The 18,144-nt window shown below is 38.1% G+C and overlaps 1 protein-coding gene across 1 annotated transcript in view; it reads right to left on the minus strand.

Moving 5' to 3' along the window:
* Window positions 1-734: 734 nt before the first annotated feature.
* Scarb2 (scavenger receptor class B member 2) overlaps window positions 735-18,144 on the minus strand; it is a 58,454-nt gene continuing 41,044 nt past the window's right edge. The window contains exons 6-12 of the mRNA XM_078021427.1: window positions 16,640-16,759; window positions 12,014-12,183; window positions 9,704-9,822; window positions 8,094-8,167; window positions 6,553-6,604; window positions 3,825-3,983; window positions 735-3,301 (exon numbers count right to left, since the gene is read on the minus strand). Of these exons, the coding sequence (XP_077877553.1) occupies window positions 3,263-3,301; window positions 3,825-3,983; window positions 6,553-6,604; window positions 8,094-8,167; window positions 9,704-9,822; window positions 12,014-12,183; window positions 16,640-16,759 (733 nt within the window). The 3' untranslated portion in view covers window positions 735-3,262. The remainder of the gene's footprint in view (window positions 3,302-3,824; window positions 3,984-6,552; window positions 6,605-8,093; window positions 8,168-9,703; window positions 9,823-12,013; window positions 12,184-16,639; window positions 16,760-18,144) is intronic.

Below are 18,144 nucleotides of genomic sequence, written 5' to 3' on the forward strand. Positions count from 1 at the left end.
TCCTAGGAAAGGCATATGCTAGGGACCACGTCCTTGATGTATAGGGACATTTGTAACACAGAGCAAGGAACTGTATGACTGATCTGGATCTTCTCTGATTTGAGGAATAAGATGCAATATTGAGAAGGGAAAAATTTTGAAGATGATCTGAATTTTTGGACTAATGATAGGAATAATAATTCCTAATATTGGAATTGTGGAATAATAAAAGTCCCAGTGTCCCTAGAAACAGAAGCTTCAGAACCTCTCCAGTAGCTTTCTTATCCTCCTGAGCACTTCTGGGTGGATTTGTCTGCATTTTATTTGCGTGTTCCTGAAGGCAGATTTGAGATAAGGATATTAGTGCAGATAGATGATTTGAGAGGAAGCAGCAGCTCAGGCACAAGACCAGTGAGGCAGAATGAGGAAATGCTAATAGAAAGCAGCTCCCACTGTGCCCAGTCCTGGTTCAGGAGCCATCTTGAATAAGCATGGGCACTGCTCCTCTGTGGATTAGAACACTGATCAGCTCATTGTGCCTTCTTTGATTTAGGGTGGCTCTTGTATTATTAGCTCTCCCCACACTCCTTTGGGGCTTCCAAGGGCTCTGGAGAAACCCCCGAGGCAGAAAAGCAGAGTATGGGACCAATTGAGGGTAGCCTGAAGGGGTGTGCCTCAGGGCTGCATCTGTTAAGATGTATTTTTTAAGAGAAACTCCATAGACAACTGGACATCAGATGACATATGATTCTCAGTGAACTTTTATATAAAGTTTTTTTATTAGTGAAATATTTCATTGCATTAAGGGTAGAAATAAATCAGGCCAAGAATCACATGAAATAAACCAACTGTATAAGATACATGAAGAACATTCTGACACAAGCAGTTTACTCCAGTAATAATGTCCAGAGGGCCAACTATGAGGATCATTTTTGGCAGAATTCATGTCTCAAGCAATTTAAATTAAAAATTAGTCTTCCTTAAGTAAAAACCCCAATAGGGGTTAGTTGTGTAGTGCTTATTCCACTTGACCATTAGTGATCTTTCTAGAACATGATGAAATAAAGTCTAATGGGAAAAGCCGGGAGCTAAAAGTGGCAACGGCCATTTCCTGCCCTGTGCTCAACTCCCAGTTTTCCCTGCCTGCCATGCTGTGATCACAGCAATGTTGACAATCACAAAGCCTTTGGGGTCTTTCCAGGATGATGGCTGCAAGGGAATAAGCAAGAGGAACAGTTTGCTATTTTCAACCTAAAATCAAATAGGAATAATCATTCTTCTTAACCAACCTATAATTTTGACTATAGTTTATGGATTTGCCACAGACTTTTCAGAAGGAAAATATCAAATGTAGTTTTAAGTTGTCACTGTTAAGAATCATGGCACAAAAATATAATCAATGTATATTTGGTCTCCTTGCCTATATGAAATTTAGTCTAAATGTGTACATCATTTATAGTATTTAAAAGTCTTCTCACAGATGTTCATATCCTGAGAACAGAACCAATGAGTATATACTGGCCTATCCATTTCATTAGTGTGGATAAGTAGATACATGATGAACAAAATATTCCAATTATATAATTAAATATTGATAAATATTTAATGTAGGTATTTGACATTATTGAAGACCAAATATATTTGATATAAATTTTCATGTTTTGATGATTTGTGGTATCTAAGGTTTTTATGTTGATTTATAGAAACGTTTGAGTGTATAATGAATTGCCCCTTCAAGAAGGGAAACACATTATATATTGCTTTAGTCTATAGAGAAGAAAAATTTGGGCATGTAAATTAACGTGATTTATTACTTCCCTGTAGGGCTAAGAAACTATGTAAGTGAAATCCATGATTTTTTTCTTCATTTGCTTACAGTGAAATTCAGTTTTAAACAAATATCAAAAAAATCCCTTCGAATGATTCAGTTGATAGGAAGTTCTATAGGCACTTTGCCAGATAACTGTATAGGCTTCTCAATTAAAAATGCATGGTGAACTTTGAGAATCAAAGAAAATACCCTTGAATCCTGAACACTGTGACTAATGATGATTCCCAATCTTCTGCCTTTGGTTACACTGAAAACCAAGAAGTATTTTGAAGAGACTTGTCTCTGCTTCTCATCCCAAGGGGACCTATCTTTAAAGCACATTAGGTGTAGTACTTTACTCGTCATTCTGTCAGCAAAATGATTGTCGCAGGAAATGTAGGGCATTTTCTCTACTCAGTGAATGACAGTGAGCCACAAAACACTGGAAGAAACTGAATCTGAGGAAAGAATTTATAAAGTTTCAAGTTACCAAGAAGACTGCTGAAGAAGAAATGTCTTTCTGATCTAGACAGACTCCCTGAAATTTATGTGTAACTTAGGCTATGGATGGGTAGATTTTTTATATTCATAATTTTACCCAAAAAAATCACTCAGTAGTATTGAGTGGGGGATCACTGATTATATCCTCCCAGAAGCATCTTTCCACATCAAGATAATTTTGACTAAAAGTAAAGTTAACTATCTACAAATATCATACCTAGCATTTAGTTCTACTCTACATGAAATATCTGGAGCTATCCTCACCAAGCTTACTTATGCATTCTCTTTGTTCACAAAAGTACAACTTAAAAATCCTTAGGAGCATATCACTATCCACTCATGGGTACCACCTCACCTGATCCCTTCCCTGCTTGATTCCCACACAGTATGAATGTAACCAGAAGACCATGTTATTTTCCTGGAGGAATTTGAACTAAAGACTAACATGAAATGCAATATGTAATGTTTTAAAGAGGAAATCAAATGCATTTGAATAATGTACTGGAAAAGGTTATCATTTTACCCTGTATTCGAAACTCTTATTTACTTTTGTTTGGGGAGTGAAGTGGAGGAATACAACATAAAGTAGTATATACGTATTTTGAGCACAAAATTTGGTGAATGAAACATATTGACAGGTAGTATTAACAAGAGATGCAGAGACATTATATCTACAACTGGTCACAAAATTCTGTAGCTACCCAACAACAAAAAATGACTATACAAGAGTTTATTAAATACTTGCTAGACACATAAAAAAACAGTTTCAGAAACCATGTGATTTTCATGAAGCATAATGGTCAGCCATGTCAGTCTGCTCTTCACCTCTGGCCAACATGCTGTCATCACTTGCCAGCACTGTCTTCTCTCTCCTAACAGGCGAGGAGTCTACGAGGATGTGAAGTTTCCCCTCATCTGTTTCAGGACAGTTCACATGTTCCTTCACCAAGCTCAAGTGATGGTTAAATTCAGTTAGGTTCGTATGAGTGGTGCTCTTTCATCTGCTGTTCCCTGAGATACAGAAGACAGACAGAAGGGAAGTCAGGTGTTCATGTCAGAAACTGCCCCATATGTGAAGAATTGGGGTTGGGGTGGTAGGTGGAGGAAGATGGAGGAAGACAGCCTAATAGTGTGATCAGTAAGTGTGGCCTGGGCTAACACAGAGAAGGGTGCTTCTCTCGTATAGGCGTGAAAGTGGTCAGAAAAGGCCTACTGGAGAAGGTTACGTCTGAAGCTTCTTAAGGGGCCCTTGAAGCAGCAGTCCAAGAGAAGAAATGTGAGTGGATTCCATTCCCACCAAGAAAGCTCCACTCTATCCCCCTGCCTTACTTGACACACTCTTCTTTGACACACTGCCTTGCTTACCATTTGGTCCATCAATAATGTAACCAGGAAATCATTGTGCTCCCACATAGAAAGCCCCAGAATCCATCCTACTGAGCCAGCTAATGGCCCTTCAATGAAGCACAGTTGAGGAATCCTCTTGAAAGTTAACCAAGTAAGGGAGAAAGAAGTTCATTTAATCAGTACTCACCTCCTCCATGGATCCCTGTCCTCGGCAAGCCAGCCAGGTGAAGACCAAACCAAAGAATACACCCAGTGCCATGATGATGTAGGGTATGTTGGTGATAATCAAAGTAGTGTTAATCACAGACTTTAGTCGACTAGCAGTCTCTTTATCAACGAGAACACTCTGCGAAGCAAGAACATAATATTCCCTTGATGACTAAGTATCAGGAATAATGGTTTTCTTTCAAATCACTGAACACAATTTGGTTTTGTCCTTTTGTTAGCAAGCCACATATATTGAAAATTGATTTATATATTAGAGTAACCAGAGGAGGAATTTATTCATGAATATCTTTTCTCCTGAAGACATATGTTACTCTTAACATAAATTATAAAAGAGTGAAAAATAATTCAGAAATGCTGAGATAATGCATTTTGTATCAGATAATTTCTTCAAAATCTGGCTCAGCATTGCTTCCTTCCAGAAGTTACCTCTGGCCACCTGACAAAAGGCCTGTTCTCTAGACTTCCTCCTCACCCTATGGAACCTCCATTTGTTGTTTCTGCATTCCCCATCATAACTGTGGTTTACCTGTTTATCTCCCAGTGACTGTAGGGTCAGTGAATGTAAGACATCTCAGTCACCTCTGCCACTGGATACAGCACCCAGCACAAATAAAGTGACCAGTTAATCCTGGTTGACTCCATGGATGAATGAAACACTCCAAAAATGGTGCATGGAAAGTGTCATTTCTCTCTTGATTCATCTATAGTAATCAGGACCAGATGTCTTAACAGAAAGTTCAGGTAAGTTGTAGGGCTACCCAGAATTCCAGAGTGTTTTTAGCATGCAGTGCAGAGGAATTCTCATCTAGTGTCATGAATGAGGTATCTAAAGACCATAATCCCATAAAAACTAAAGGCAACAATTCTGACTTAATTTGCATTGGAGTGAGTCACAAGATGGAATGGCGATTCTTTCAAAAACTGGCCAATACTCCTCAGGGTCAGAATTTCCTTATTGGTAAAAAGATGTTGAGGCAGGAATCTCCAAGGTCATTTCCAGGTCTAATATTTCATTTTTCTAGAGAAGAGAAAAACTGAACTTCTAGGAGACAGCAAAAGCAAAAGCTTTTATTCAATGTTTTGGGATTAAATCAGGTATTTAACAAAAAAGCAAAGCAAAAGCTAGGGGGAGAGCACTTCAAAAATGCCACTCTTCTGAACTCAAACTGGCAGGAAATCATCTGTCTGTACTGTCAAAAAGTTCTATGTTTGTGTCCTTCCCCACAAACAATCACAATGACAATTCCTGGAGTGATCTCAACCAGGTCCTCTAAATTGGCAAATACTGGCTGAATTTTTCCTATGAAACAATAAGGCTTGTCTTAGAACTGTAATCATAATTTATAAACATGACCATCAACATAATGCTAAATGAAGAAATAAACGATGCAAACCTGCATCTATGGTATTATTTCAATAACTCATAATATCAAAACTAGAAAAATACTTGGAGGCAACAAACATCTGAAGATGTCAACTGTCCTCCTCAAGGACTGAAAGTCTTATCAGTGCTTTACTTTATACACTTTTTTTTTTGTCATTTCCCAACAGTTCTACAAAGGGCACAGGTTTTACTAAATAGAAAACATTAATCTTTGTTTAGTTGTCTCTGGAAAAAATTTTTAGAAAACACTGAGAAATAAAAACGATACCTTAAGTGGGCATTAGATTTTGTGAATAGTGATTTAAAAAATTCTTTTTCTTACTAATTTCATTAAATTTTCTATGAATAACAAGTATCTTAAGGAAATGGAGAGAAATAATAAAAACTTTAAAATGCAACTGTTAATAATAGAAGTTTACCAATCAATAATTTATTATTATTTTCTTTTTTATTGTTATTCTTACATTACAATTCTTAATACACCTTTATACCACGATTTATCATATCTCTGATTGTATATAAGGTATGTTGACACCAAATTCACATCTTCATACATGTATTTTGTATAATGATGAGCGTCTCCTTCCACCATCCATGGTCAATAATTTATTTAAGGAGAAAAACTTACATGTTTTCCCCTTCAAAACTAGATGAAAGAGGGGAAATGAAGACATATAATCACAGTAAATCAGATACGTGATTTTAAAGAGAGTTATCACAGGGGTCTTAAACTGACAGGGTTTCAAAGAAGGAGGCAGAGACTTAAGACATATACTTGAGCTCTGGCTATTCTGCTTTAGCAGAGCTGGACAATGCCTCATTTCACTTCTGCATTTTTTTTCTCACATAACCAGTTCCAGAAGGGAGTTTTACCCAACTAATGTTTCTGAGAAGGAAAAATTCTGTCATTTCTCCAAAACTCCCAGACACAGGCATTGCCATGTAAACATTTTTAAGAGAAATTTTCCGAGGACAAACAGTTTTAAAATCATCTTTCCTCCAGCATGGCATGTGTCTGTAATCCTACCCACTCCAGAGGAAGGAGGATCACAAGTTCAATGCCAGTCTGGAGAATTTAATAAGCCTCTCTCTCAAAATACAAATAAAGGGCTGGGGGTACAGCTCAGTGATAAAGCACTTGCCTAGCATGTGCTATTCCCAGAACCCGCTCCTCTACAAGTATCTTTCCCCACTTTTTCATATCTTAAATTATTCAGAGCTACAATAGAAGACATTATAATGGAAGTTTTCCAAGACTAGACAGTTAAAACATACCTGTGGCTCTCTCCCTCTCAAAACTTACCTCATTGAGATACATCACCGGGAAAACCATGGTTCTAATGTCTCCTGTTTCACTACAAAGACAAATGATGACATTATTTAATAGTTTTCCTCATCACCTGGAGAACATGTTTTTATAAAAATTTCAGTACATGTTTTTCATTAAATTACTGAAATTTACAGCAGACTTCTTAGTTATGTTTGCAAACATCAATCATAAGTTATATTTCAGTGTGTCAGTCTAGCAACTCCAAGGGTTGCACTTAGATTATCATTGTATTATTATTATTATTATCATCATCTTATTAAAACACAAATCACTGAAATTAAACTCATCAAAATGATCACTGTTCTCCCTAGAATCATCACAAGAAGACTATTCCAGATAGAACAATGCCACTGTTCCTCAGAAAGGTTTGTAACTAGGCCACTTAAGTACTAACTTTGAAACAAGAGTCAACTAAATGTTTTTCATGTGCCAGCTTTGTGATGGGTGTTTTGAGGACATTATTTGATTCAATTTTTGATGGCAGTCACATGCAGAAGGCATTAATAAAGATTTACAGCTGAGAAAATTACAGCTCAGAGAAGATAATTTGCTGAGAATTGCCAAGAGCAGGTGGTGGAGCCAGAATTGTATTCCAGATTTTAGCTACTAAATTATATTGCCTCTTTAATACATATATGCAGGGTTTTTTTTTTGTTTGTTGGTTTGTTTTTCTTTTTTTGTTTTTTGAGACAAAGTCTCACTATGTTGCCCACACTGGTCTTGAACTTTTGGGCTCAAGCAATCTTCTTACTTTTCCTGCTTTAGCCTCCCAACTACCGGGGACTAAGGTACACTCCTCCATACTTGATTGAGAAAGCATATTCTTACAAACCCCATTTGCTTCTTAAAAAGAACCATGACATTAAGATTAAATTTGGTGAATTCAATGGGGAAACAAAGCAAGATGATAGATAAATAGAATAGGACAGTATGTACAGTTTTGCATCCTGTTTTTCATTCAACATTTTATCATAAGCATTTTCGCATAGCTAAAAAAAGTCCCATTGACAGTTTGGGCAGGAGGTTATACTTAAGAATTCTATCTAAGGAGTGGTTTAAAGGTGGAAAATGGGAGGAAAAGCCTGGACTCAAGAAACTCTTTTAACTGTCCAAATGAGACTTTTGGCTGGCCCCATATGGGAGCAGAAACAGGGAAGGGATGGCAACCAGAGTCATGGTGTATGATGGGAAAGGCTCGATGGAGTAGGCTAAAGCAGGTTGTATGCACAAGTCTTACTAGCTGTGTGAGCTTCAGCAAGTTTCTTAAATTCTCTGTGCCTTGGTTTCCTCATCTGTAAAATGAGGATACTACAAAGCTGTAAACTAAGGACTTAGAACATCTACAGAAATCATTTGATTAAACAAAACAAGTAAATTCTAAGACCTTGGCACCCATGAAAATGCTGATCATTTCCCCTCCCTGAAGAATGGGGTGAGCAATTAGACACTGCCCCACCAGAAAGTCAAGGTAGCAAAACTAGTTTCTTGCTTCTGTAGAAAAAAGCAAAACTTACATAAAGTCATCTAATTTTCTGACATAAATGTTGATTTGGAACCTCTTGGATGCTCTTAAGATAATTCCAGTCAACTGCAAATCAGAAGTGAGAAGAGAACATTAGGATTTATTATATCACAAACATGATATTTTCAATCAAGCATCATTTCTATGAGGCTCTGATAAAGAGGCGGCTATTACCATGTTTAATGGGCAGAGTAATACAAGGGAAAACTGAACAAGAATTGATCGTGTCAGGTAGACCAATGCTTTCATATGAATGTGAATCCTTGGGAATTCTATAAAAATTCTGATTCAGTAAGTCTGGAGTAGGGTCTGAGACTGCGCATTTCTAAAAAGCTCCCAGGATACTGCCACTTTGCATGGCAAAACCTGAGAGGATCCCAGCAGGAAGGACAGCCCCAGATCCCCTGTCAGGGCTGGACAATTGTCCAGAGCTAAGAGGAGGATGGTGGTCCCATCTAGGGAATGGCATCCAAGTCTAGGCCTACATCACAGAGCCCAGGAAGAGTAACTACATCAGTTGTCTTCCCCAGGGCAGCTCCATCTTTGCACTAATAGAACCATGTCCACCCCTTGGCAACAAGCACTGCACTCCGTTGGCTGATGAGAACTGATTGGTGGCTAAGAGAGAAGGAAGAGAGTCACACCTGATCTCATTCAACGAAGGGTAAGATCACTGGTTCTCAGATACCGATGTGATGAGTGTAGCTGAGAGTGAAATGCCCATGAAATGTGGTACTAAAAGAATATTGTTGCGGGGCTGGGGATATGGCTCAAGCGGTAGCACGCTCGCCTGGCATGTGCGGGGCACTGGGTTTGATCCTCAGCACCACATAAAAATAAAATAAAGATGTTATGTCCACCGAAAAACTAAAAAGTAAATATTAAAAAAAAGAATATTGTTGCTTTTCTTTATTATCCCATAATGTTCAAAGTTCCAAGATAAAGTTATCTGACCTGATTTAGCCTCTACAGTGAGAGACTCTCACATTGTGAAATGATATTCCTATCATTTCAACATGGTTTTAGTTTTTCTCCTCTGTGAATACAGGATCAAAAATGCATAAATAGATCTGATGTTTTAAAAATTAATAATATCATATAATAAACTCTCAAAAGTACCATAGAAAGAAGTTTACCACAAGTGACTGAAGCTAATATACATATTTAAATTTCAGCCAAAATGTTCCTGACAGTGAGCAAGCAGAAAGATGTCTTTAACCTTACTGATTTGTGTCCCAATGGGAAAAACATATATATGCTCAGGTCCAGGGTTGGCAACAGAAGACGAAGTTAGTTACATGGATCCAATCTCAGGTGTTTCCAATAGCTGAATTTTCACTGCTGCTTCCTCCATCCCTCCTTCCTTTTTTTTTTTTCAAGTAAGTTTGAAGGTGTTTCTGCATATTAGATCCTCAGACTCAGCCCTCTAATGACAGGGCTGTAAGACCATCCCTCAACCTGCACTGATCTACTTTTTCTTCCCCACTTGAAGGAATACACATATGTAAAAAAGTGTGTTTCTTAAGATGCTCAGGACTAAGTGAACACTGCATATACAGAATAAAAAATATACTCTTTTACCAAGAAGAAGTGTGTACTTACAGGATTAATGTCCACAAATGTCTCATGATCTTCCTTATTTGGATGCATGCCATGTATGGCAGAAACAAACTTCTCATCTGCCTGGTAAAAGTGTGGGAAAGACATAATAATGGGTGCACCTGCATTTTAATGGAAATAGAAATGAATGAAGGTGGTTATTAAATTTTTAAAATATAAAATGTATATAAAGTTCCTGAATACAAACTTGGTTCCTAAAGTAAAAAGAAAAGCCATACATAAACTTGAAGACAGTAGACAAACTAAAATACTTTTCTGTACCTCCTAATTCAAGACTTATGCATCATTTTCTTCCATCTCATATACCCCACATTATTTTATTGCACATTATATATACAGAAGTCCTTGCTAAATTATTTATTCTTCAACAAATATTTATTGAACCTATAAAGTGCAAACTTTATGTACATTAAGTAATACTCCTAGTAGTTTTATGAAATTAGAATTAATATATCCTTGTTTTGCATTTGTAGAAGCTGAGGTTCACAGAAGTTACAAAATTTGCCCAGGGGGCTGGGTGTGGTGGCACACACTTGTAACCCCAGAGGCTGAGTCAGGAGGATCGAGAGTTCAAACCCAGCCTAGCAATGGTGAGGCTTTGCTAAGCAAGTCAGTGAGACCCTGTCTCTTAATAAAAAACAAAAAATAGGACTGGGCATGTGGCTCAATGGTGGAGTGCCCCTAAATTTAATCCTCAGTACCAGAAAAGAAAAAGAAAGAAAGAAATTTTCCCAGGATATGTAGCTCTCAGGTTAGGAAGGCAGAATTCTAATTGAATAGGGACATCCCACCTCTAAGTACCCATTTCAATTGCAATTCTTTGGGCTGGCAGTCTGGCTCAGTGAGAGAGTGCTTTCCTAGTAAGTATCTTGTTCTGGGTTCAATGCCCACCACCAAGAGAGGAAAAATTCTCTACCAGTGAATAGAAATGTATTTTTTCCTTGTTTCTGCTTTTTTTTTAAATTTATTTTTTATTATTTACCAAAGATAAACTTTGTGCTCCTGGATATGTTGATGAAAGAATTTTTAAAGAGTTTGCCTGGCATAATGAATCCTACTATTATATATAATTATAATGCACCAATTAAAGAATTAAAAAAGAGAGTTTGCCTGGTTGTGCTGTACGTCTGTTAACCAGATCAAGGTTTGCCCATATGAAGACGGATTTTTTTTCTTTCTTACTCATTTTAAGAACTGAACAGAGAAATAATTATTAAAGGAAATCTATTCCAGATCTGGATACTGAAAAGAAGATATTGCTGCCAGGAAAATATGGTTTTGGAGGAACGAGCTTATTGGCAAGTAATTTAAATCCGTTTATAAACATACCAGCCCATGGCTCCAGGTATACATCATCTCTCATGTGCATAGCAGTTTGCACTTTACTGCTAAACAGTTCCACACAGCCCCAATTTTCTTCTCTCTGACCTACGATGACCTTTTAAATGTCTCTTGAGGGTTTAATAAGGGCCAGACACTGTCTACAATTATAAAAAGAGGATTCTGAACATCTATTTAGTAAGTTATTGTGGATAATTCAACATACGACTGTTAAAACTAATCTTCAAGAAGAAGATGAGACTGGGGTTGTGGCTCAGCGGTAGAGCGCTCGCCTAGCATGTGCGAGGCCTCGGGTTTGATCCTCAGCACCACAATCAATCAATCAATCAATCAATCAATGTATTGTGTACAACTACAACTAAAAAATAAATATTAAAAAAATGTTTAAAAAAAGAAGATAGCTCTGTCAGCCATATCACTGATAATTCTGCCTCATTCAGTATTATCAGTGGTACAGATAAAGGAGATAAAGGAGCAGACAGTAAAAGACAATGGGAAATCTGTGGTCAGGGTTCAAAACTGATTCTACCTCAAAATCATTATGAATCTTTGCCAAGATATGTTCTTCCTGGAAATCAGATTGTCCAGCTTTTCCTTTAGCATTGTGTGAAACATAAAACCAGTTCATTGCTTTGTATGTATTAACTACTTGTAAATATGCAAAGCCATTAGAATAGCAGCACATGCAGTAGAAAATGCTCAGTAAATATAAGGTATTATTACAATTAAGACTTCTAAACTACTGCTCAGAAAACAAAAACAAAAACATGGCATTCTAAAACAACATCACACACATTTTTTGGTTGTTGTCATTCAATAGCCATGCTACAAAACATTATTCTGGAAAGGTCAGAATCATTCTTTCTGTTGGGCTGGCGTCATGTTCTTGATTGCACTCCCCATCTTTCTGTACCCTAGACCACCACGATCCAAGTCTCTCTGAGTTCTTACCATTTTTGCAGATGCTGACATTCAACACTCCTGACCCCAAGCACTTTCCTTCAGGTAGACAGAAGCCGGCATTGTCTGAGGTATTGGCTAATATTTCTGCAGGCACCTTATACCGGAAGGCGGGCAGTCCCTGTACACTCTCAAAGTCACTGAAAGTTATGTACACTGACCTGTTAGGGTGTAAGAATAAAAAGTCAGTGTGGGCTCTAGTCAGCATGATCTGCCCAGAATGGGTAAGTGAGCAATAGTTCTCAGGGACTACACAGCCCAAAGCTATGGGTAAGTGGAAAATAAAGATGCAAAAGAATGATTGAAAGGTGTTCGGTCAACTCACTGTGAAATAAAGTAGGTCGATTGTAATGAAAGATGTTGAAGAGGTGGAAACTATGGTAATATCCAAAGAGGCCAGGGAAAACAGAATGTGGGGTAAAAAATTAAAAAGATAACATAAGCAGAGTGTGGTAGCACACACCTGCAGTCCAACCTCTTGGGAGGTTGAGGCAGCAGAGAGAGACCCCATGTCAAAAAGAAGAAGAGATGCAGGAAAAGAAGGAAGACATCTGGAATGGAGACATTCCAAATAAAATAAATAAAAGAGTCCTCTAGACCAGCATGGACAGATGCCAGTGTGGTGACCCCAAGCAGAGAAGGTGGCACCAAGTGTAAGACCCAAGCAAAGCACAAGGGGAAAAGGCAGCCAAAGACTTGGCCAGGTAGAGTCTTAGGAACTTGAAAAGTGCCACATCAGGGAGATATTTGATTTCAGAACATAGAGTCTTGAACCATATAATGACATTTCAGTGGGTGATGGACCACATATGGGACAGTGGTCCCATAGGGTACTGCCTAGTGACATCAGTGCCCTATGAGTTTGTGAGTATATTTTATGATGTTCACACAATGATGAAATCACCTAATGACATATTTTTTTGAACATTTTCCTGTCATTAAACGATGCATGACTGCACTTTGATACCCATTTCCCCAAATAAAGAGTTTCCATGTTTTGTCCCAATCATTCATTTAAATAGAGTTCAATATTATCCGCCTTCCTAAATGTTTCAAATGCAGTTCCACCTATTATTATACCACCCCCTCCCCTTACATCTGCATGGGGCCTGATGGACACAGCACATTCACATACACCGCCCCCACTGATCCTCCAGCTCTTCATTTGAAGATGAGGGGAATAGATTCCCGGGCCTCACTTTTTCATCTTGGAACCAGACATTGATGCATCTTTGCAAGGTTGTGAATCACATGAGAGAGGCCTTCCACTGTACATCCTAGCCCAGGGCATTTTTTAATAAAATATTTTAAGCAAACAGAGAAAGAGTATAGAAAATACCTTTATACCCACTTCTTAGGTAAGTAAAAAACTATATTATGGATACCACTGATGCTCTCTATATAATGTTTTGGTTTCATTCTTTCTCTTCCTCCCCTGAGGAAATCACTCTCTTGAATCTGGGGTTTGTCATTCCATTCAAGTCTTTTACTTTCACATATTTGTGTATTCACAGACTATGTCATTGTTGATTTTTAGAAATATAAACAATACCCCAAATTCTCTTTCTGTAATTTGCTTCATTTGACATTATATTTTAAAATTTTATTATATTAACAATAATGTACATATATCCTGGTTCTTTTATTTTAAATCCTATAAGATATTCCATCATATGAATACACCACAACTTATTTACATTCTCCCTTTTCATAAGCACAGATTGGGTTCTAATTTTTCACTAGGATAGTCCATATTGCAATGAACTTCCTTTCTGTGTTTCCTTGCATGCAGATACAAGAGTTCATGCCTGGAACCATCTAGTAGAGAATTACAGAGTCATGAGTTTGTACCTCTTTGTTTTACTAATCTTTACCAAAATGGTTCTCCAAAGCCAGTTACGCCAGACAAGAATATGTTTCCTCTGTCCCCAATCTTTTTTTTTTAAGCTTTGAGTATTTATTAAAAGACTTATTTAATTTATTTTAAAAACACTAACTATACATTTAACTTATTTAATTATACATTCATGTAATTTAATTTTTAATTATATCTATATTTATCAACAGAGTCACAAAACTTCCCCAAATTCAACTGGTCTGTCAGAACAAGCCAGCTCTAGTATCTATGTCCCATAAAGTCCTTAATAAAGGGAAAAAGGAGTATCAGCAAACCAAAGTCTGGTTCAGGATACTGAGTACATGAAGGGTAGGGTTTACATTTTTTAAAATTTATTTTTCCATATTTTTATCGGTGCATTATGGTTGTATATAATGGTGGGGTTGATACAAGCACACAATATTACAATATAATTGGCCAATATAATTTCCCAGTGTTTCTCATTTCCCTCCTTTCCTCCTTCTCCTAGTCTGTCCCTCTCCTCTACTCAACTGGTCTCCTTTGATTTTCATGAGATCCCTGCCCCTCACCTTTCTTCTCTCTAGTTTCCACATATGAGAGAAAACACAACTCTTGACCTTCTGAATTTGACTCATCTCAAATGGTCTAAAGATCCATCTATTTTCCTGCAAATGACATAATTTCATTCTTCTTTAAGGCAGAATAAAACTCGATTTTGTATATATACCACATTTTCTTTATCCTTGCCTATGGTGACACACTCCTTGGATGCATAGTTTGGCTACCATGAAAGGTGCTGCTATAAACCTGGGTAAGCATGCATCACTACAGTATGATGTCTGTCCCAAACCTTTGAAACTTCCTCTGGCCCTTCTGAGTTCCTCTGTTCTACACTGCACTCAAACATCTCCTCTTTCCCTCCTTCCATAGGTATTTACTAAAGAGAGTGGTTAGATAGAAGGTGAGTGTGATGTTCTATAGGAGAGGTGGCAAGGATCCAAAAGGGTCCAAACTGTGGGCACAGGGAGCAGGGATGGAGAGGCAGGATGAATCCAAGTGCCACCTCTGAGGGTGGACTGATATCACGTGGTGCCTGCATAAGTGTAATACAGGAGGGAGATGGACAGGTCTGCAGGCCAAGAACTCTGGGGTGTGGCTGATGGCAGGTGGTGCAGTCGTGGGAGACAGGAAACCCTGGCAGAACAGCAGTGTAGAGAAGTGTGAGAGCAACGAATCACAGTGTGAAATGCTACAGGTTCCTTCTGCCTGGAGGAGAAGTTTCACAGGAAGCCCCAAAGGAGTTGGTAAGCAGGAAGTTAGAGGAAGCAGGGGTTGGCTGTTCCAGAAGTCTGAGAATAGAAGCAGAGGTGGCATGACAGAAGAGCAGGGTCAGGGTGGAGAGGATGAGGCCAGGGAAAACAGAATGTGTGGTTAAAAATTAAAAAGATAACGTAAGCAGAGTGTGGTAGCACACACCTGCAGTCCAGCCACTTGGGAGGCTGAGGCAGCATAGAAAGACCCCGTGTCAAAAAGAAGAGATGGAGGAAAAGAAGGCAGACATTTGGAATGGAGACATATTTAAAAATAAATAAATAAATCAGTCCTCTAGACCAGCATGGACAGATGCCAGTGTGGTGACCACAAGCAGAGAAGGTGACACCAAGTGTAAGACCCCAGCAAAGCACAAGTGGAAAAGATGGGGTTGGGGTCCTGGCTCAGTGGGTAGAGCACTTGCCTGGCATGTGTGAGGCACTGGGTTTGATTCTCAGCACCACATATAAATAAATGAATAAAATAAAGGTTCATTAACAACTAAAAAAAATGTATTAAAAAAACTATATTGAGATTCCATCTTACTTCAGTCAGAATGGCAATTAGGAAGAATACAAATAATAATAAATGTTGGCAAGGATGTGGGGGAAAAGGTACACTCATACATTGCTGGTGGGACTGCAAATTGTTATAACCATCCTCAAAAGCAGTATGGAGATTCCGCAGAAACCTACAATGCAACCACCATTTGACCCAGTTATCCCACTTCTCGGCATATACCCAAAGGACTTAAAATCAGCATACTATAGTGATGCAGCCAAATCAACTTTTTACAGAAGCTCAATTCACAGTAGCTAAACTATGTAACCAAGTGCCTTTCAGCAGATGAACGATAAAGAAAATGTGGTAAATATATACAATGGACTATGACTCAGTCTTAAAGAAGAATGGAATTTTGGTATTTGTCAATAAATGCATGGAACTGGAGGCTATCATGCTAAGTGAAATAAGCCAATCCCCCAAAACCAAAGGTCCAGTGTTCTCTCTGATATGTGGATGCCAACGCACAATAAGGGGTAAGGGGATAGACGTTCACTGGATTAGACAAAGGGGACTAAAGGGAAGGGAGAGGGATGGGAGTAGGAAAGACAGTAGAGTTAGTTGGACATAATTTTCCTATGTTCACATATGAATATGTGATCGGTGAAACACCACATCATGTATAACCACAAGAATGGGAAAGTGTACTCCATGTATGTATGTCAAAATACTCTCTACTGTCATGTATATATAAAAAGAACAAATAAAAAAATAATTGGAAAAAAACCCAAACAGGCTCTGGAGTCTGTGCTCTCTCTCAATGTGCCAACAGCATTTATCACTATTAGGCATAATAAGTACATTTGCACACATTCCTCATGCTTTAGGTGTTCTTGTAGTAAAAATCCGTAGTTTTAAAAAATAGAACTCATTTTTAAAGTTCTTACCTGCAGAAATCAGATGGGAAGACATAAAGGACTTCATCTTTGGTTATTAATGGATGAAAAGAATCTCCATCTGTCCCATTAATCATATTGCATTCGTCCGTTGCCCACCAGTTAAGTGACCTACAATTGATAAGCACGAGAAAGAGTCATGATGATCAAAATGGAATATAGATCCTTTTAAATGGTCAAGACTTTCCATGATGGAATCGGAGGTGGCTATATTCATACACAGACACAGAGTCCTAGGGATTAGGAGAGGAGAAAAAGTAGGTCCTGGACCTCAAATCCATCTTAATAACATAAAAGCTCCAAAGCCTTATTTTCTTCTTCCAAACTGTGTATCCTACATAAAGATTTAGGAATATTGATTTACTTAAAGCAGTAACCCAATTTAACATTAATAATGCCTTGTCCACAGCCAGCCCAGGCCACAGACAGACTCTGAATAGACATATCTGGCTCTATAATATTCATGACAGAGTCAATGCATCTTCTGAATACTACTCTCTTCCAAAAATAATGGAGGACTTCTCTTGAATCACAAGAAATACTGAAATGACTTTATGCTAACTGAAAGCGCAGTTGAGATAGCATGTTTTTTTTAAAAAAACAGTTTTTAGCCATGTGTGGTGGCACATGCCTATACTTTCAGCAATTCAGGAGGCTGAGGCAGGAGGATCACAAATGTGAGGCCAACCTTAGCAACATAATGTCTAAACAAACAAACAAACAAACAAATGAAGGAGGATGTAGCTCAGTGGTAAAGCACCATTGGGTTCAATTCCCAGCACCAAACACACACACACACACACACACACACACACACGTTTGTATGTATATTTTAAACTAATGATACATCAATGGAATAAATACTTATGTCCGCTCCAAATTCAAGTGTTGAAATGCTAATCCCCAAGGTGATAGTAATAGGATCTTTGGGAGGTAAACAGATCACAAAAGCAGAGCCCTGATGAATGACATTAGTGCCCTTATTAAAGAGAAGCCAGTGACTCCCTTCCCCTTCCCATGTGAAGTTACAGTGAGAAGAAAGTCACCATGAGGAACTGAGCCCTCGCCAGTCACGAGTCAGCCAGGGCCTTGATCCTGGACTTCCCAGCATCCAAAATTGTTAGGAATAAACTTCCAGTTTCTGTGCTGCTCAGTCTATGATACTTTGTTTTAGTGGTTTGAAGGGACTAAAACAGTTCAAAATACAAAAGAAAGGAAAGGGCAGGGCAGGCAATACATAGTAATTTCCCCAATTTCAGTTCAAGATGACACTTTAAGTTCAAGAACTTGGGGCTTTTCCCAAGTCCAAGTAAAGTTGTGGGTGATAAAACATGAAAGGAGAATATCTGGAAAGTCTATACTAGAATTCAAACTTCTCCTTAGATATGGTAGAGATGAGAGATGCCAAGTGGTGAGTAGGTCTAAAGACATTTGGTGGCAGATTTGAAAGCAAGGAGAAAGAACTAGAAGTTCCACCTTGAAGTTAATAAAGATTA

The sequence above is a fragment of the Ictidomys tridecemlineatus genome, chromosome 9, assembly GCF_052094955.1.
Source record: "Ictidomys tridecemlineatus isolate mIctTri1 chromosome 9, mIctTri1.hap1, whole genome shotgun sequence".
In the NCBI taxonomy this organism is placed as follows: Eukaryota; Metazoa; Chordata; class Mammalia; order Rodentia; family Sciuridae; genus Ictidomys; species Ictidomys tridecemlineatus.